The sequence below is a fragment of the Sinocyclocheilus grahami genome, unplaced genomic scaffold (assembly GCF_001515645.1).
Source record: "Sinocyclocheilus grahami isolate Dianchi unplaced genomic scaffold, SAMN03320097.WGS_v1.1 scaffold563.1, whole genome shotgun sequence".
Taxonomy (NCBI): Eukaryota; Metazoa; Chordata; class Actinopteri; order Cypriniformes; family Cyprinidae; genus Sinocyclocheilus; species Sinocyclocheilus grahami.
Genome location: NW_015505742.1, coordinates 402,028 through 423,849, shown reverse-complemented (window position 1 = coordinate 423,849; position 21,822 = coordinate 402,028). Strand labels below are relative to the sequence as shown.

Sequence of the window (21,822 nt, the reverse complement as noted above, 5' to 3'; positions counted from 1 at the left end):
TCTATCTATCTATCTATCTATCTATCTATCTATCTATCTATCTATCTATCTATCTATCTATCTATCTATCTATCTATCTATCTATCTATCTATCTATCTATCTATCTATCTATCTATCTATCGTTCTATTCAAATTATCATTCTCTCTGTCTGCAAGTCCTAAGCGTTCAAACTCGAAGGTTTTTAAATCTTTCAAATCTTTCAAACAGGGCTTTATTGAGTCAACTTCCAAAGTTTGTCTTGACAAACTTTGCTTTTCTACTTAAATATGAAACATTTCTTTGAATTCAGTTGAAATAAGTCAGCACAGGAAATGAATTTGCTTCAAAGCATTTTATGAGGTCTTTATGTTTTGGTGTGATGAAATATGCTGTAAGGAGAAGGAGACCATCTGTGTTGCCCAAATGTTTTTTGAGTGCTATTTAAAGGATACTGTTTTTCTAACCTAATGTAAGCTGTGATAAGCGTGATTTAGACAGGTGCCACATATTTTGCCTTACTATTGCAATTGTTGTGCTCAGAACTAGGCTACATGTGAGCACATACTGACAGGTGTCATAGACCCTAGATTCAGTTGCATGGCCACACAAAATGTGTGGACAGCTGTCAAGCCTTTAATCAGCACAAACCAACACTGCTACCATCACTTCACCACACATAAACAAGCACACACTCACCCAGAGACACCCGCTTTCCCCCAAATCCCCTATGGAGCATTTGCCAGCTCTGCCTTGAGCTTGTAATCCATCTCTGGGAGCCACAACACCCAGTGCAATTATTCTTTCTTGCTGACGTTACCTGGAAAACATAATTGAAAGAAGCTGTTTTTTATTCGTACCACTTAAGGTAAATCTTTAAAGAGGAAAAATGGAGACTCGAACAAGCCAGTTTCTTGATGTTATAATGACACGAGAAATTAATAGACTGTCAAGGGAAAAATCTTCAGTGGGGAACTGGGCAACTATGTTGCTTACTCTTTACAAACTCACTAGAATAAACTTCTGTGATGAAAAAAAATAATGGGCCAATTAACTTGGCTGCAGAAAGATGGGATTGTGTGTTTTGGTAACCATAAATTTGTGGGTGATATACTTTATGAATGGCCCCAATGTGACCTTAAGGCACTTAACCTTAAAGGTTGTTACAGTGTGCATATACACCGTAAGAAGTCATTTACTAATGAAACTTACTAATAAAATGGATCCATATCATTACAATTAAGGCTTGAAAACTAGTTCTACTTTAGTTTTGGTTCAGATTTTATTATTTTATTTCTGAACTGAACTGAACTGAACTGAACTGAACTGAACTGAATTTAATTTAATTTAATTTAATTTAATTTAGTAGGGTTTATGCGCAACAGACTTCCGTAATCTGTTAACCGGGTCTCGTCGCTTCCGGTTCAAGCGTTTTGCATATGCTTAGTTAAATATGAAGCCAGTTTACTCAAAATGCCTTCAAAGTAGATACCAGTGATGATCATAACCAATGTCCATCACATATGCGGACTGATATCTAAAAGTTTTTTTAAATTTTTTATTCTTTTCACATTTAGATATAAAAATTGAATAAAACGTCAACAATAAAAACAGCTAGCTAGTTTAACTGATTATCTTAATAGTCCAAAGATATCGCTATTATTTAATACGGCTGTTAACACGTTCTCCGACAAGCAGAAGCAATGAGACCTGCTTTCCGGGTTTGGTCAGGTGGTGTTCGACATATACCCTATTTAACTGAATTTGCCATCATATACAGTATATGTTGCACAATGCATTAGCTACATTTTGTCCTTTCAAGGTCCCTAGCTTGAAAAAACCTCTGCCGAACCATTCGGTTAGGTCTATTTCTTTTAATTTTCTTTAGTGTATCCGTTTTCCTTCGTTCTTGTCCTTATATCTGTCGCAACCTTTCTTTGTGTGGCCTTTTTTCGTCCACAGAGGTTTGAAGCCCTTTAAAGTGTCTGTCAGATTTGGAGGGGCAGCCATTAAACAGTTTCCCTCCCTCTTTTCTCTGTTAGACAGTACTAGTGTGTGATGTTGTCCCAGGATGCCTCCATTGTGCCTTATTGACACAGTTTCTGTCAGTCATTGGTAAGCCTAGATGAACAGAGGAACCCAAGAGTGAATGAGTGAGTAGCAGAACCAGTAATGAGGACACGCTCTGCAGTCACAACCTTAATCATGTGTGTAAACAACTGACGGGGTATTTGATGACTGTGATATTTCACTATATTGTAGAAACTTTTTTTCTCAGGTAACCTAGAAATGGGTCATAGGGTAACATCTAAATGATCTGGTTTAATGTAAGTCTAAGTCATTAATGTTGCTAGACTTATAATTGCTCGTACTTGGAATAAAGGGTAACTTTTTATTTTATTTTTATTTTACTTTATTTTAATATTATTGAACAAACCTGACTTCATGGGGCTACAGAAATGTGCCATTTTTAAGAGTCAGACCAGAGAGAGAGAGAGAGAGAGAGAGAGAGAGAGAGAGAGAGAGAGAGAGAGAGAAACAACAACTCTTGAACATTTACTGCATAACGTCTCATTATGTAACAGTAAATTTTATGACAGTAATCCAAAGCATTTTTGCAAATGTCAAAGTAATCTGTGGGGTGTAAAGTTGGAGCATTATGCACGAGACAAGCGAGGATGTAGAAGAAAGCTGCTGTAAATTGCTGGCACACTCAGACGTATCAAGTGGTTCCAACCCAAGTGATTGTTTAAGATTAATGGTGCAGTCTCCAGTGCATGCTTTCTATGGAAACTCAAGTAGTCGGAGACAGGCCCTTGTGTGCGGCTGTTAGTACAGTAGACAGGAACACCAGAGCAGGGTGATAAATGGCCCAGCGCTGGCTCCCAATCTGTTCTGACAGCAACTCGCGTCAGCTGTGTTAGTCAACGAGGATGCATGTGTATGCGTGTATGAATCAGAGATATTAAGACTGTGAATACCAAAGATTTCAAGCATACATGTCTCCAGCTCTTGGTTAATGACTGGCCATGTGTGGTACAGAGTGGAACATATCAAACTTTGCCACACAGAAAATAGGTAGTTAAAGAGACAGTGCACTCAAAATAAAAATGATGTCATCATTTACTCACCCTTCTACGGAAGCCTGTTTCTGCCATATGATAAAAAAAAAGTAATTGCAACTTTTTATCTCACAATTAAGATTTTATTGGAGTTTATATGTCTCACAGTTTGACTTTTTTCTAGCAATTCTTTTCTCAAAAAAAAAGAAAACAATTGCGAGATTTAAACTCAAAATTCGGAGAAAAAAAAGGCAGATTTGTGAGATGTTAACTCGCAATTGTAAAAAAGAAGAGAATTGTGAGATATGAACTCACAATTGCAAGAAAAAAGTCAGAATTGCGAAATAAAAATTTGCAATTAACTATTTTAGTGGCGGAAAAAAAATATTTAGTGAAAAAAAATCTGAATTTAAATGTTAACTCAGAAAGTCAGAATTATGAGAGAAACTTGCAATTGATAGGGGAAAAAAGATTCAGAATTGTGAGATAAAAAGTCACAATTATCTTATATATATATAGGTCTCACCTATATATATATATATATATTGTCCTATAGTTGAAACTCACTTCCAAACCCTTGTGTCAAGATATGAGACCTTCTTTTTCATTGGATACAAAGGACAAAATTGTTCCAAGTCGTTTGAAGTCAAACAGTTTTATCTGAGAAGCCCGAAATATTCACTTCACAAAATCTCACAAAAAGCATTCGTCTCTTTGGCGTGTTCAGAGAAGTAGCAATGTCTGATGTGTGAATGAATTGTTCTTTTGAGTCAAATATGCCAACGAATCATTGATCCAGTGCACAAGACCTGTCTGAATGATTAATTTGTGAATCTAACAAATCCAACTCATGACTCTCAGTTGTTAACCTCTCATTCGAAGTGACGATTCAGAAAACTTGGAATAAAGAGCATAATTCATATGACTAGCTTCATGTATTTTTTTTAAGCTTAAGTTAGAATTTCACAAACACTGATTAATTTAGGATCAGAACAAATAACTGTCTTAAGTGTCTTTATGAGTGAGTGAATGTGTGACTGAGTCTTTCATTCCTTCGCCCAGATGATTTGCTGAGTACAGAACCACTTACTAGCATACTACTCTTACTGTTTTTATAATATCTGTCTATGGAAGAGTAGTATGCTATTATGCTGCTCCGAATTCAGCAATTGGCTTTATGATTGAATCACTGAATCATTCATCTAGCCGATTTGTTTAAAACACTGATTCACCCTGAGACTCGCAACATTTTATGTTCTGCTATGTCTTTGTTTAAAAATATTTTCATTACTGGATCAAAAATAGATAAAGTAACTAGCAATACTGTGTCTGAAATGTGAGTTATTCAAAATAGATGTATTGTTTATTGAACTATTGTGTAAAAACAATATTGCTTAAATTTAGCACAGAAGTTGTGGATTTTTTATGGTGCATTTATGTTACTTTTAGAGGCTTTTGCAGTTGGGCAAATGCAGTCACTAATAATTGTTATTGTATGGAAAATATATGTGTGATTCTCTGAGAGAATAAATAATGACAGTATTTTCATTTCATTCTATTTCTAAAATGTGCGGGTTTTTGCTTTGTTTTCCTGTTGTTTCCATACTTGCTGTAGGTAATGACTGAAAAAGTAGTTTGACCATAACATGCAGGCATTGTGCATGTGGGAAGGTGTGATCTACTGAGAAAGTCAAAGCAATGCAAATGCATGTTCTTACAATGTATGATGACTGTAGAGAGCATCTCAATAGGAAAACAAAGCCAAAACCTGGATATTTAAGGAAATCCCGGCCAGGACATGTAGGGGAAAAACAGGACGTATGGTCATCATATCCTACTGTCGTCTGTGATTCATATTTCAGTATGTTTAGCAATCTGTAGTTACTTTCCCTGTGCTAAAAAAAGCAGGGTGTGAAGAGTGTTGATGATTAACTCGCTGATGTTTAAGTTATGTGTCAAAGAGTTAAGTATAAACCGATGCACACAACATGTAGTGCGTAATGGATTCTGAACCACTGACATATTGATGATTATTCAGCTGTTAAACAGAATGACTGACTAAAACTCATTACTAATTTTGTTGCTAAATGTCATCATCTACTATTTTCAACAATCATTTTTTAAAATGTAATATATATAGGGTATAGGAATCCCATAGACATACATTAAAGGAAGGTCCAAAGTCATATGTGTCACTGGACAGAGACACAGAGAAATAGATATGTGGGCTCTTTTGACTTGGCCTATAGTAAAGAATGACTTAGCAACAGCCTAGAACACTTGTTTTGTAGCATGTTTTATGATCTTGTTGTATGCAAAACAAAGAGTGATGTAATTGCTGGCCTCCATAGCAATTACATAACCTTTCTCCCGCCCCTATATCATAAATGGGTCGGTTGGCTTTTGCAAGCAGATACAGAGAAAAACAACAGTAGGGTTCCTGTGGCATGCTGCGTGTGAAGAAGAACAGTGTGACATGTGTTTGTTGTTGCATGTGTCATTATCGCTATGGTGCATCATCATATTGTGCTTACGTCTCGATACTATTTTTTATCAGCTCACATCTTGCACACCATCATATGCATATACTTGAGGAACATGTTTGCTTTAATTCAAAAGACTGCATTATTGCAATTGCAATAATGAAAGCAAAGAATATTACACTTCTAAACCGATATATTTGTGTCACACCATTGCTTTAAATGTGATTACTGTTCTTATTGCAAAACTCATTGCAACAATTTCCTATTTAACTTTAGGTTTTGCAATAGCCTGAATCCACTATAAAATATTAGATTATCTGAGATCAGAATCCAAAAAACAATAGGTAAAATTAGATATATTGCGAGATAAAAGATATATTGGTAAAATACAACATTACACAAAAGAGCCAGAGCCGAAGGAAATAACTCAGTCAGCATGCTGACACAAAATCTGCTCATGTCCAGATGGTTTCGTCCGCAGAAACCAGACCGCTTGGTTAAAGTGGAGTGACTTCAATGTACATTATTGCAGGCAAATGTGCCAGCTATGATGTAACCTTGACCCTTGAATGGAACTGCTACAGGTCTGGCTCTGGAAAATGAGCTCATATGTGAACAACAGGAATTTAACTAATTACATATGTACATTTAATATTCTAAGTAAGGTTTTAACCTCTGTAGATGGTTAACTTTTACCTCTGTTACTAAATAAGTCACACTTTTGGATCATGCATTATCTACTCAAAGGAGCATGCTAATAAATGCATTAAGGTTTTAGAGATTCAAGACATGGCTTGCATTCCTAAATATGTCATGTAGCAGAGTTAAATTTGTCCTACAGAATAATTTAAAGGAACAGTTCACCCTATCACCTTCTCACCAGTGGATCCTCTGCAGTGAATGGGTGCCGTCCGAATGAGAGTCCAAACAGCTGATAAAAAAATCACACCAATTCACATATTAAGTCCTTTTTTGTTTGATTATCAAATGTCAATTTGACACTAGGCAACACAGTCAGGGCTTGCCAGTGCATATTTGAACTTTATATCATAATATGTGAAGTATCTACAAGTCTCCTGATTACACTTGACCACATTATCAAAATTCATGTTTCAAAATTACACTTTCTGAAAATTACACTTGGTGTGCCGCTCAGCTATGAACCCACAGTCATGTGAACATATTCATCGAGTGAGGGCCTGGCGCCGGACATTCCGCCACGTCTGGCTGCCGAGGGGATGGAGGAGCTCAACAGGGTCTACAGTACAGACACTCTGAAGCAGTTTTAGCAAACCGACACTAAACCGGGGCCTCAGTGCCACTACCCATTTGAAGTGAGAACACAGGAGGATACCGGCTCAAGACGAAGGCTATAGAACCTAGCGAACGTGTTGGGGGTCGCCCAGCCCACAGCTCTACAAATATCTGTCAGTGAGGCAGCACAAGCCAGCGCCCAGGAGGATGCAACACTTCTAGTAGAGTGAGCTTGCAAACTGAGTGGGCAGGGCACACCCTGTGCCTGATAAGCCAGGGTGATGGCATCCACTATCCAGTGGGCCATTCTCTGCTTGGAGACGGCATTCCCCTTCTGCCGGCCTCCGTAACAGAAAAAGAGCTGATCTGAGCTTCTGAAGCTTTGTGTCCGGTCCATGTACCATCTCAAGGCGCGGACGGGACAGAGCAAAGCTAGGGCTGGGTCTGCCTCCTCCAGGGGCAGTGGTTGTAGGTTCACTACCTGATCCCTGAAGGGGGTAGTAGGAACCTTGGGCACATAGCCAGGCCGGGGCCTCAGGATTACCTGAGAGTCAGCTGGCCCAAACTCTAGGCACGATTCGTCGACCAAAAATGCATGCAGGTCCCCTACCCTCTTGATGGAGGCCAATGCAATCAGGAGCAGCGTTATCATTGAAAGAAACTTTAGCTCAACTGGCTGCAAGGACTCAAATGTGCCCTGCTGTAGTGCTCTGAGCACTAGAGACAGGTCCCAAGAGGGTATAGAGGGAGGCAGAGGAGGATTCAACCTTCTCGCCCCCCTAAGGAACTTGGTGACCAGGTCATGCTACCTTACCGACTTCTCTTCCATGGGGTCATGGTTAGCAGCGATCGCAGCAACATAGACTTTAAGGGTGGAGGGAGACAGCCTTCGCTCCAACCCTTGCTGCAATAAGGAAAGCACTCGGCGAGAAGAACACAACTTGACGAACAGGTTCCACTTCAAGGCGTAAATGTGTCTCGTGGATGGTGCTTGCGCCGAAGTGATGGTGTCAACTGCCTCTCGGGGTAGGTCGCCTAGAGCCTCCAGGGACCAGACATGAAGTCTCCAGAGGTCTGGATGTGGGTGCCACAGGGTGCCCCGTCTCTGAGTCAGTAGATCCTTCCTCAGAGGAATCTGCCAGGGAGGGGCTGTCACGAGGAGCATTAGTTCTGGGAACCATGTCCGAGTGGGCCAGTAAGGCGCCACAAGCAGAACCTCATCCTCGTCCTCCCTGACTTTGCACAGTGTCTGTGCGAGAAGGCTCATTGGGGGGAAACACATATTTGCACAGGCCCCGTGGCCAGCTGTGTGCCAGTGTGCCAGTGTGTCCGTGCAGAGCGTTTCCACGGTCAGGGAGTAAACCAGTTAGCAGTGAGAGGTTTCTGTAGAGGCAAACCGGTCTACCTGAGAGGCTCCGTAATGATTCCAAATCAGCTGGACCATCTGGGGATGGAGTCTCCATTCTCCCGGGTGCGCAGCTCTTGACAGCTCGTTGGCTGCGCGATAGAGCATTCCCGGTACGAGAATGGCACAAAGTGACCTCAGAACCTTCCTACTCCAAAGGAGGAGGTGGCGGATGAGTTGCGACATGTGACGGGAGCGCAGATCACCTTGTCGGTTGATGTACGAAACAGTTGCAGTGTTATCCGTCCAGACCAGCACGTGATCTTTGTTGCTCTGAGCGCGAGGTCAGTTCCGGTTCGGAGCTCTTTCAGAACTTCCTGATCATGACCACCCTCGTGCAGGTCCTTCAGTGCCTTAGCCTGATGATCCTGCAGTAACGCCATAGCTTGTAAGGCGGAGGCAGCTTCTCCACAATCCGAATAAGCACTGCCGGTCAGACCAGACGAGTGCCTACAGGTCCGGGAGGGGAGAGACGGGTTTCCCTGCCAGGAGGAGACGGTATTTGGACACAACTGCATTGCTACCGACCGCTCCACCGGGGGGGATCCCCGTATACCCCTTAGCTGCACCACCATTGAAGGTGGTGAGGGGGGAAGGAACTAGCAGGCCGGTTTCTGGCAGTAAAAGGTGCCGTTCACAACCTGGTAAGCTCCTCATGTACCTCTCCATGTACCCTCTTCCTCTCCAGAAAGCTCCCCCTCCGATGCAGTGATTGACATCCAGTCGTCGGGAGGAGCGCCGAAGGATACCGCTGGTACACTCTTTAAAGAGGGCCCAGCGCATTCCTTTGGCAGCTCGACTGGTTGCGGAGCGCAAGAGGAGCGATGGTCCCCCGAGGGTTTGTTCCCTGGAGGGTTTGTCACCACTGTAACCCTCAGACCGCCCATGCTACTGTCTGAAGTAGTCCTCGTTAGAGCCCAGCATGGGCCTCAAATATAGGCCCTAGTCCGGCCTTGGCCCGAGACGCTCAGGCCCTAGCCCAGCCCAGGTCCAACAGCTCATCAGAATTCTTGGCCTGAGTCCGACCCGAGCCCGTCTTGTTTTGCCCCCTTCTTCCAAAACAGCTTATAGCTATACTACTGTTTCAGCTATTAAAATAGTTCCGTTTTGTATGTAATGTCAAAGTGATTATATTTCGTTTCGTTTTTTTATTGTTAATTTAGATAATTTAGGTAATTTATTTTTTGTTCGTTAAATGTAAGTTTTTATTTTTTAATGACCAAGCGGCCAGCGGCAGACAGTCATAGCCTATGTTTGATCAATTTAGTCGTCTCAAATCATCACAACTTGCCTAAAATAAAATCTATAGATATAAAACAGTTCAAGCATATCACAATGCTAGTTTAAATGTTTAACCTATATAAATGTGCGCTATTAGACGCATATCTAATCGTTTGTGCTGAGAGCTAAAGCGCACTTTACAGGACATGGAGGTGCTGGGGCGATCACATGCATTGGAAACAACTTAAAATATGCCATAATTATTGCTCATTAAGGTAAGAGTAATACATCACTCGGAACTGTAAAGGGTCTACTTTTATTTGTGTGCACTCACAATATCAACAAAACATTGGGCTTTTATAAAATAAAGGATACATACAGGATTCGCTTTCTGCAATTTCGGCCAGGAGCGCTTCACAATGATGAACCGAAATTCAGCGAATACCTGCCTCACAGACTTGATAAATGTATCTATAGAAAGCTTTAAATCACTACTTTAAAACTAAATAATTCAAATCGAAAACAAAAACTCTTTCATTATAAAATCCCTAAAGATGCATTTCTCTCTAAAAGCACATCCAATGAGGAAATGGCGAGTCAGGATCATCATCTTCATCTTTGTGACAAGAACTCATAAAACTTACTATTTCCCCTGACACATTTATGGTAATTGCTTTTGCTGGGGCTTTGCGGCACGCTTTAGCCTATTGCGTGTATTTTTTGCTGTTATGTGCAAGGATATGTTTGCAGATTCTGCACTGCACCTGACCAATTGGCTCACTGTTTGCCATGGTAATCAAATCAAAACTCTTCTAAAATGCAGCTTTTCCCGATGCATTGGGAACTTTTAGTAACTCCCCACGCTCCTACTTCTCCCTGATGCTCTGCACGGCCAACTGTCACCTGTATGCTAAAGCGTGCGTATATGCGTTGCGCATAGGTGATGTATAATATTATATGTTAACAGAATTATGTTGTCGCTCGGCTCCAAAGCGAAAAGCTGGTATGCGTTGCACCTGCTGCCCATTTGTGCTTGCGCCGTCATCAGCGGCAGCTGGATGCAATCATAGCATGCCAATGTGCATTGGCTCATTTAGTTAGTAGATGGTCTCTCGAAGCGAGATCCCAAATCGTCGGTCACCGACGTGACATCTCCGTTCCCTCCTTCAGGGAACGAGGGTTACATACGTAACCGAGACGTTCCCTTGTAATGAATAATATCTCTCTTCAATCGGTTTAGCTGTGAGCACTTCTCATCATTAAATGTGTATCATTTTGTAATCTACTTTGCAACAATTTGTCTTCAGCTACTCTATTGGGTAGTTTAACAGATTTGATCATAGATTTGATGAAATTGTGATTAGATGTATAGTATTTAGTGCAATATAGTTATATTTAAAGGATAGTTCACCCAAAAATAAAAAATTCTGCAGTTCATTACTCATTCTCATGACATTCTGTGTCATTCATGTCAGTCTTTCTTCTGCTAAATGCAAAAGTGTTCTTGTCTGTACAATTACATTTTTTTTTCTTTTTGGGCCCCACTGACTTTCATGCACACAAAAAACAAACTAACAAAAACATCTGAAAGGAAAGTAGAAAACTGAGAAATGCATCGTTGATTTATTCCCATTATCCCGATTTTGTCTTGTGATCATATCTATTTATGTTTGGACATCAAAACACTACAATTTCAAAAACATGTCATGTGTTTTCTTGCATTTCTTGATTTTTATAATGATCTGAATTGTAATGGTAAAGTTTTGTTGTGCATGCAAACACACATAAAAACCCATTTAAACCAATCATTGTCAACATCTAAAAGATCTAGTTTTAAGACATTATTTATTATGACTATCCAACTATTAATAATCTAATAGATTAATATACTGTAGCTAAATCAGCCTGACTACATTAGGCTAGACCAACGAGTGAAAGTCATTATTTAATGTCTAAATCAGCCTTTATTTCTTTTGATTAAATTTATAAATATTTTTTTTATCAGATCAGTAGAAATCACACCTTCCATTTAACATCCCAAAGTACTTGTCCCTTGGATGTGATTTTAATTAGTATTAACCAACTTGTAATCTTGTTTTGTAGTGTGTAAGTAATGTTATACATCAGTATATTTATATAGGACATTATGAAAAGAACTTGTTTGGTAATGTCCCGATTCAAGCAAACATGCATATGATAATCATATGCAAATAGTAGAAATAGAATAGCCATAATAAAACACTTAGTGACTAGTATCTAGACTTTATGTATGTTAAGCATTTTTGAAAAACATTTGAGTTAACCATATTTCTGCACCAAAATGTATATAATGAATGTCTAGATGAGATATTTAAAACTTGTACTTGAAGCATTGTTCTAAAAACTCATGGCTGCAATAATATCTACAATTCTCAGACGTGTCTTCTTTCTGCGCTTCACACGCTGATTCATGTTATTGCACTTGACAGAGTTCATTTCCAAGAGGAAACCATCAAACTTCCTGCTCATCGCTGGGGATATTACAGTCAATTTTGATATGAACAGCCTAACTGCAATGGGAACACATTACATTCGGAAGCCTGGAATGCAGATGCATGATTATGTCTATTATAAACATAAATTTCCATCACATTACTCAACCGAATGTTCCCTGTCATGTGCACAGCACTGCCATACCTCCCTACGCTTCTTTGTAGATTTGTTGCTTCATATACTTCATCCCAGAAGCAAAATGTCGTTGGTAAATCCCAAGTTTGATGGAATGGGAACATAATTCCACCCCAACATGATTTCTATGCTTCAGTGACCTCCTACAATAGCCGTCCACCTGAGATATGACTTTTACTATATTACATTCGGCAACTGTGACTCTTAATAAGAATATGGATTATTGCATGAATCTGATTTATAGTCACCTGATTATATATTGGCTGACCGCATCATGTAATGTCCACTTCACTAACGTCAGATTTCTGCTGTTTAAACCCTTCTATTTGCAGTTTAAGCAAATTATTATTGATTCAGAATGTGAGAACTGAGGCTCATCTCATTAAAAAGGCAGCAAACACGTTCTTCAGCATGTCTTCAGACTGAGGGGATACCCCCCCACCACCCCCGCTCCTTACCTCGCACCAGACCCCGCATCAGCTAAGGATGGCCCTGATCTCAGCAGTAGATTCTTGTTGTGATCAGCATTTTAAGGCTGTTTTAAGACATCAAATATTACATTGATCTCCTTTAAGTGAAATCTTTAGAGTTGTATTATATAGTTTTCTCACCAGGAAGAGAAAACTGTGACCGAGATCATCGCAGATGTACTTATAGCCAAATGGGGTTAGTGTCACTTGCTGATATTGGTTTAATCAATGGCATATATTAAGGTTTGTGATAGAGAATGATGATTCAGGGCAGACTGGAGTTTTTAGCATGAGGAGAGGGCGGCTCATTTTGACCCCGTCAGCTAATGATGGATGAGGGAGTGCTGCGATTTCATTGGCCGAGCTCTGAGGAGTTAAACGATCATCAACATTCCGGGGGAAAAAAAAAAAAAAGCCTGGTCTCTCATACTTCTTGGATTGAGGGAGATATTTTGTTGCAGAGATGACACAATTACTCAAAGAGTTTGAACATGATTGTGTTGGAATCTTAATAATGTTCCTAACTCAAGTGTGCTGAATCTCATTAATTGGTTAATTTATTTGAATACATACTGTGGCATTTAGATTAATATTTACATTAACATATTACATTAATAGCAGATCTGTTAACAGATTTGATTATAGATTCTGAGTTTATATCTTACAAGAAAGAGGTCTGAGTTGTGAGATATACTGTAGACAGATATACACTGCTAGATAGAATTGCAGAGGAAGTAAAAACTCAAAATTCTGCGAAAAAAGTCAGAATTGTGACATGTTAATTCCTAATTGCAAGATATAAACAAGATATAAACTCGCAATTCTGAGAAAAATAGTTTGATTTGAAAGATGTCAACTCACAATTGCAAGAAAAAAGTTAGAATAGTGAGATAAAAAGTTCTATGGCTGAATCGGTCATTCTTCCTAGTGTTAGGCAAACATATGTTCTATTACATTTTGAGAAAAAATATTGTGTACATTAAGTGTTCAATTAAATTCTGACTTTGTTAAAATTAATCTAATCTGTTATAATTAAACAATTGTTCATATTGTGAATTTACCCCATTCAAGACAGCAACATCCTTTTGCCAGAATGCCACTGTAAATATGTTTTTTTCTTAAAAGATTTAAGATAATAACAAATTGATTGATTTAGGTATTGATTTGTTTATTTGTTTACAGTATATAGGCCTATAAACAGTTCAAATTTACAATAAACATGCTAAGAACCTGGATGAAAACATGAATGGAGAACATCCAAACTTGAAGACCTGAAAAGTGTGGATATTTCAAGCAAATGTAATGAATAGATTTGTTGCACATTAGCGCCCCAGGAGCTTGGGTTTACAGAGTCAAAAATGATGAGTGTGTGAAATAGCGGGATGGGTGTTAATGTGGTGATCTTTCACTCCATCGATCCTGCCTGGATCCCATATCCTGAAGTTCTGATGTGGGCTTTTCAAGTCTCTAAAGCTAAGGGCTCAGTTTCTGTCGACAAACGCCATTGAAGTATGGAAAGGAATCCCTTAGCATCAGAAACAAGCATGGATTATTGGGTCAGTGTGGGCAGTGAGCAAAAGGACACATTCTCATTTTTCATTTTTCGATTTTGAGCACATCAGTCACCCTTATATTGAACATTTTATTTGAAACACTTTTGGTTCTAAACCATAGTAAAGCAACAGCTTAGAGCACTAAAAGTCGAAGGCCAAGATTTTTGAGGTGAATTCTGCAGCATGCTTCATAATATAGCCATTCTCACCAATTGCCAAAAAATTTTAGTAAATAAAGCACACTAGTTATCATACCAGTTATCTGGTCAATTTTTTGTTTTTATATTTTCATTTAGGTTTATCTTTTAGTAATGTTACTGTACGTGTTATGGTATGCTTTTGTCATTTTTATTGTTTTTCAATATTTTCAATATTTCTATTTAGCTTTCGTTCACTTTAATTCAGTTTGAGTAATTTTACTGTATGTGTTATGGTATGCTTTTGTCATTTTGACTGTTTTTCAATATTTTCAATATTTCTATTTAGCTAATTAAATTTTTTTGTAATTTTAGTACTTTTTAGTTATTCCAGAGGGCTTAAGACATGCAAACCATCGGCTCACTTCTAACTTTGGAAGCCTGTTAAATCTCAGAGACTAAAAAATTAAAAAGTAATTGTGACATTATTTCTCATGCTGTGACTACGTATCTCCCACGCACAACTTTATATCTCAAAATCATCATTATTTCTTGTAAATTTGACTTTCTGTCTCTCAACTGAAACTTTATATCTTCCAGTAGTGTGTGTGTGTATTTATAGGGAATAGTTTTATAATTGCAATGTTACATATTATTGTAACTGTATATTAAAAAAGAGTAATGTTTATTTTACTCTAGTTTTCTCTTATTTACTTTTTTTTTTTACCCTGAAGCAAAAACAGGCTTCCATATCTAACAGCTTTTATCTAAGTGGAAAGTTACCATCATACATTTTTCTAGGATGCCTTTTTTGAAGCAGACGAAAGAGGTTGGGTGTCAGTACTTTATCCGCACCTTTAATCTTAATACATGCCATATGTGTTCTGTGTATTAAGCCCTGGTGAAAAGTGAAAGTGGGACACTCTTTGCGAATTAAGGTGCTTTGTAGCCTTAATCTCCACATTTAAGCAATGTAGCTGAGAGAGAAAAAAAAGACAAGTAGAAGGAAAGGGTAGAAAAAAAAGATCAACGTCTTACATTAGCCTCTCTAGTGCACTTTCTCAGAAACAAATTAACCCCAGCACAGAGGAGACCCCTATTTGAGAGAAACATGGTACCGGACAGGGCATTGTTCTCCTCACCAGCTGCTTTTCTCACCCACAGATATGTGACATATTCAATAAGGAAATCTATTCTCTATTTGTCCAGCAGATGTCTAAATCTTCGCTCTGTATACACCATGGCACCGCCATGTCCTCTGGGACTACCTAACTTTGACAGTGAATGAATTTAGCGGGGAAGGGTGTAATTTGTCCACAGCAATAATATGGAGTGGTCTGCTCTGCAGGCGGCGGGCCGTAATATGGCTTGCTGTAATGTAGAGAAACAGTCACCCTCCGGGGTTCAATAACTGCTTATTACTCCTGCCTCCACTTCAGCAGCATCACCATCAGCCCAGTGGCCTCCCACATTATAACTCTGGCACAAATGCTTCTACTGCGCTATCGACTGGAGTTTCTGTTATTCGCTAAGCCTGTTGAGCAAAATACCCTGCTTGTTGTCATGGTTCCACAGGTCCATGATCTAATAGATGATGTTAGGGAATTGTCCTCGCTAGCTCTCATTTGTCTTCATATAGAGGCAAGAGCCGAGCTGGTCAGCTTTAAATGAGCCAAGGTTAAAATGACATCTTGATGAAACCAGCTTCAGAACTTCTTTATGTTTGTGTGTGTGTGTGTGTGTGTACTGGTATATACGGTTTATGAGAAGGACACAAATGTGTATAATGACATGGGTACTACAACGTAAAGGTTTAAAGGTTTATATATACAATCTCAGTAGTGCAGTGGTGTTCTGAAATGAGGAGGCTTTTTTTTATTATCAAATTTATGTCCCAGTCACATTTTATTGGTTATATAAACATTACTTGTACTATCAGAAAAATAATTAGCGAGAGAGAGAGAGAGAAAAAACAATTAAATTATATTATATATTTTTAAATTGTTATCAATATACTATTTATTAAAGCCAAGTATGAATCTCATCAAGTTAGTGTTTTTAAGCATTTTACATGTATTCCAAAATCATAACTCAAGGCAGTAACAATTTAAACAATAGATTTTATTTGTGAATTTATATTCTTTTTAATAGTTAACGTTTAACTATTTTTGAATTTTTTGGGTCATCTGTCATCAAAGCTCGGTAAATATTGGTCACAGACACGGTATTAACTTTAAATTTCACCAAGCTGATTACTCACTAAAACTCCCACAGATCATGTTTTCAGGCCATTCCAAGTCTTATTTTGACAGGATTTATTGCATGAACCAATCACAGCTGAACATAACCAGTCATATCCAATCATATCGCAATGTAGGCATTGCCCCCTCTCACATGACTTTTCCCATTCATTCTCAGTTACCCCCCCACCAAACCCACAACACGCTTTAGGGGTTTTGTTAAAACTCAATTGGCTTAGGGGAGGCAAGGCAGATGCCGACTCCCGATGTGACAGTGTTTCTTTAGAAAAACAAGTGATTTATACCTTTTTAATGTCATATTTTGTAATATTTAAATAGTCTTGTGGATTTACAGTATTTCCACTCAATGAACCTCTGGTGCAAAACAGCCTGATCATAGTCTGATCAATCTCTCTGTCTCTTGTTCTCCTCTATAGTGTGTCCTGGCACTGATAACAAGCTCAGCACGCTGTCGGATTTGGACCAGCAGTACAAAACTCTTCGCAAGTTCTATGAGAACTGTGAGGTGGTCATGGGTAATCTGGAGATCACCAGTATTGAAAGAAACCGCAATCTGTCTTTCCTCAAGGTGAGTACACAGATAGATAAACAGTCAGACAGACAGAGATAGATTAATTGTTTGCTTGATTCTACTTTTGGACAGATGTTAGGAATTCAGCTTGGCACCTTTTATTAAAATAACACAAATGAGCAAACTATTATTATGCATGACTAACAGAATAATATGTAAATATATAAATAGCAGAAGACTATTTGCTCCCAATATGAACACTCCAGTGACATGACATTAGAGAGCAAGTCATCATGTTTTTTTGGATTTCAAAGGCAGTTGGACCTTTTAGTAGTCTTTTGTACGGGTGCTGCAATTACTGGTAACACTGATGGTTAAATAGCTCTTTTACATTTGCATTAATGGATGTTACTCTGGTTCCACGCTTGGTATAACTGCAGAAATAGAGCAAAAAGGCTTTCTGAGGCTGCCTTGTTTTCATACTAAAACCAGGTGTATTACTTATTCACAAAGAATTCACATGGGTTCTGAGTCTTAATAAATTAATGGTTTTTCATAGAAGTCGCCTCATAACGGTTCTAATGTATCAGGATGAAAATGTGGGAACAGGTCACATGGTATGGCGCAAATGAAAACAAAGTGTGTAGTTTGAGGGAGGTCCCATGGTGACCATCCATGAGTGTCTTCCATGAGGAGGTACTGGAGATGAAACAATTATTAACACATTGAAATTTCAGAATTTACTTTTTGTTTCTATTATCTATCTATCTATCTATCTATCTATCTATCTATCTATCTATCTATCTATCTATCTATCTATCTATCTATCTATCTATCTATCTATCTATCTATCTATCTATCGATCTATCGATCTATCTATCGATCTATCTATCATCACACAAATTATATGATAGTGATTGGCCCATCCTACCCAGCGCTAAGTAAAGTAACAGGTCCCATGTGACAATTCGGTTCATTCACAGTCTTCATTGTCGATAACATACAGTATCATGTCAATAACATTCTCAATAATGGACAATATTTTACAGCCGAATAATGACACTGAGAACCATTAATAGCCTTAAAAATGACAGTGATGAGCTAAAGTAAAGCAATAAGCCACACAAGGACTATTTTTTATATTTATTATATATCGGAAACAGCAATATGATAAAAGACACACATGTTCAGTAAATAGTTTATAACTATTTATAGTTTAGTTAACTATTATGTTATATTTATTTATAATTATCAGGAAGGCTATTCCAGAGTTTGGGAGCCAAATGCGAAAAAGCTCTACCTCCTTTAGTGGACTTTGCTATCCTAGGTACTATCAAAAGTCCAGAGTTTTGCGACCTTAGGGAGCGTGATGGATTGTAGCGTGGTAGAAGACTAGTTAGGTACTCAGGAGCTAAACCATTAAGGGCCTTATAGGTAAGTAATAATATTTTGTAATTGATACAGAACTTAATAGGTAGCCAATGCAGAGACTGTACAATTGGGGTAATATGATCATATTGTCTTGACCTGGTAAGGACTCTTGCCGCTGCATTTTGGACTACCTGTAGCTTGTTTATTGAAGATGCAGGACAACCACCTAGCAGTGCATTACAATAGTCCACTCTAGAGGTCAAGAATGCACGAACTAGCTTTTCTGCATTAGAAACAGGTAACATGTTTCATAACTTGGCAATTTTTCTAAAATGGAAGAATGCTGTTTTGTAACATGGGAAATTAGATTTTTAAAGACAAGTTTCTGTCTAATAACACCCAGATTTTACTGTAGTGGAAGTAACAGTGCATTCGTCTAGTTGCAAATTGTAATCCAAGAGATTCTGTGTACTATCTTTTGGTCCAATAAGTAATATCTCTGTCTTATCCGCATTTAATAGGAGAAAATTATTGGTCATCCAATCTTATACATTTTTAACACACTCTGTTAGCTTAGATAATTTAGAAGTTTAATCTGGTCTTGTTGAGATATATAGTTGAGTATCATTAGCATAACAAGGGAAACTAATCACGCATTTTCTAATAATATTACCAAGGGGCAACATGTATATTGAAAATAGCAGAGGACCTAGGACAGATCCTTGTGGCACTCCATACTTTACTGGTGATAATTGAGATGACTCCCCGTTTAAATAAATAAAGTGGTAGCGATCGGACAGATAGGTCCTAAACCATCTTAAAGACTGCCCTTGAATACCCATATAGTTTTGTAATCGTTCTATGAGTATGTCATGATCTGTAGTGTCGAACTCAGCACTAAGATCAAGTAAAACTAGCAATGAGATGCAGCCTTGGTCTGACGCAAGAAGCAAGTCATTTGTAATCTTAACAAGTGCAGTTTCTGTGTTATGGTGGGGCCTGAAACCTGACTGAAATTCATCATTGAGATTTTTTTGCAAGAAGGAGCACAATTGAGTAGACACAAATTTTTCTAAAATTTTTGACATAATCAGAATATTTGAAATGGGTCTGTAATTTGCCAGTTTACTATGATCTAGTTGTGGTTTCTTAATAAGAGGCTTAATAACCACCAGCTTGATCACCAGCTTGGTTTTGGGATGTGACCTAAAGATAACGACGAGTTATAAAGAAATATTGAGAAGTGGTTCTTCTGCTACAAGAAACAACTCTTTCAGTAATTTAGTGGGTACAGGATATAATAAACATGTTGTTGGTTTAGATGCAGTAATAAGCTTATTTAGCTCTTCCTGTCCTATATTTGTGTGTGGTGTCTGGTGCCACTGTGCTAAATAAAAACCTTGGATTGTTTTGGTTATTTTCTATGAGTTTGTGGATATGCTCGGTCGAAATATAATCATTTGGTTTTAGCCAGGTTTCAGTCAAACAGAGTACATCAAAACTATTATCTGTGATCATTTCTTTGTTCCTGTGGCTCAGTGGTAGAGCATTGCGTTAGCAGCGCAAAAGGTCGTGGATTCGATTCCCAGGGAACACACATACTAGTAAAAAATGTATAGCCTGAATGCACTGTAAATCGCTTTGGATTAAAGCGTCTGCTAAATGCATAAATTATTAATGATTATAATTATTATGATTTCATTTACAATAACAGCTTTGGGTGCGAGTGATCTAATGTTTTTAAAGCCCAAACTTTAAAAATTGTTTTTGTTCATTTATTTTGCATTTTTCTGGTTTAATCACAATCAGATTTTTTCTAGATCCTGCATTAAATTTATATTTTGACCTCACTATTCGGGGAACAGACACAGTCTTTATAGATTGGACAATGCAAGTACTTCTACCATTTAAGTGAGTACAACAAAATCCATCATAGCAGTTATTTGAGAATTGGCTTACTAGTAATATGGTGCGTAGCGTCCTGGAGATGTTGTCCGACAGGAGTTCCGCTCCGACTCTGCTGGGGTGCAGGCCATCAGCGCAAAAAAGCCTAGGACGCTCCCAGAAAAGATTCCAATTATTAACAAAGAGCAGTTTCTCTTGTTTACACCATGAAAATAAACATTCGTTTAAAGCAAACATTCTACTGAACCTTTCGTGTCCTCGTCGATACGTGGGAAGCGGTCCTGACACGATGATCATCGTTGCAGGCGATGTGCTGCGTACCATCTTGATCAGGCTCCTGAAGACCCTCTTCAGTGTCTCTGTCTGCCGCAGCTTGGTGTCGTTCACCCCCGCGTGCAGCAAGACCACGCCGATACTCTCGTCGCCCTTCAGGATTGCGGGTTTCTGCGCAGAAACATCGAGAACACGTGCACCAGGGAAACAGTGAGTGTGCACTTTACCTTCAGCTAACATTGCACAGCTGTGCCGAAAGATGGAGTCTCCGATGATCACAGCGTCGCTTTCGGTTTCGCTGAGTGGAGCGAAGCAGTTCCGGGTGGAGATCTCGAGGTGGCAGAGGGGGAGAGGTCCTTGCCCGGTCCCTGGCTCGCATCTTCTGCTGCTGGTGCACACAGGGTCCGTGGTGTCCCGGCGCCAGAGTGAAGGAGATCTGGGAAGATCGCGTCCTGGGTGCACCGGGCCTGTGCAGAGAAACACACGGAGTGGAGGTGGTGGGAGTGTTAGCAGTGTGCTGTATACTTACCCCGGGCTTGTGAGTGTCAGCCCGGGATGTTTCCAGCGCGGCTTGCCGCTCTCTTAGCTGGGCCTCCTTCTCCACCAGGTCGCGGATCTGCTTCTCCGCGGCCTCCAGCTTAAGCTGCACCGACTGCAGCTCGAACGTGTCCTCACCTGCACTCAAAGGTAGACACACATCCGCCATTAAAGCAAGTAACAGTGAGTAAAACAATGGTAATGTGTGTGAATAGAGTATTAGCAATGTAAGCGAGATTAGCGGTAACCACGCTGGCGATGCTAACGGTCTATAAGCTAATAGCGGACTCGGGAAATCAAAATAAAACTATTTTGTGATAAGGTGCTCTGATTGTTTTTGTTGTAGAATACGATAGGGGATATATTCACACGTTATAAAAACGAAAATTATGTTGTATAAAATTGATTTTAAGATAAAAAAGTAGACAATAATAAATTAACTTGACGGAGCTCAAACTCAAAACACACGGCAGCAGCAAGCAGGATAAGTGTCTTTGTTATCAGACTTTGATTTGTAAAGATGGTCTAGGTTATGGTTCACATATTACAGAAGTAAACTTATATTTTTCATATTGTTATTTATATGCATCTCCAGACACTTTTTTTCGTCACACATTGCGCACGAAAACAATTGAACAAACAAATCTGTGTTTCAAAGGTCTCTTGTTTACCTGTAGCCCTGATGTTTTCCCATCAATCTACCAGCATGTAGGATCCTGGTGTGTATTGGCAGG

The 21,822-nt window shown here is 38.9% G+C and overlaps 1 protein-coding gene across 1 annotated transcript in view; it reads left to right on the top strand.

Moving 5' to 3' along the window:
• LOC107556266 (receptor tyrosine-protein kinase erbB-4-like) overlaps positions 1-21,822 on the top strand; it is a 153,550-nt gene that overhangs the window by 73,958 nt on the left and 57,770 nt on the right. The window contains exon 2 of the mRNA XM_016239335.1: positions 16,908-17,059. Coding sequence (XP_016094821.1) covers positions 16,908-17,059 — 152 coding nt within the window. The remainder of the gene's footprint in view (positions 1-16,907; positions 17,060-21,822) is intronic.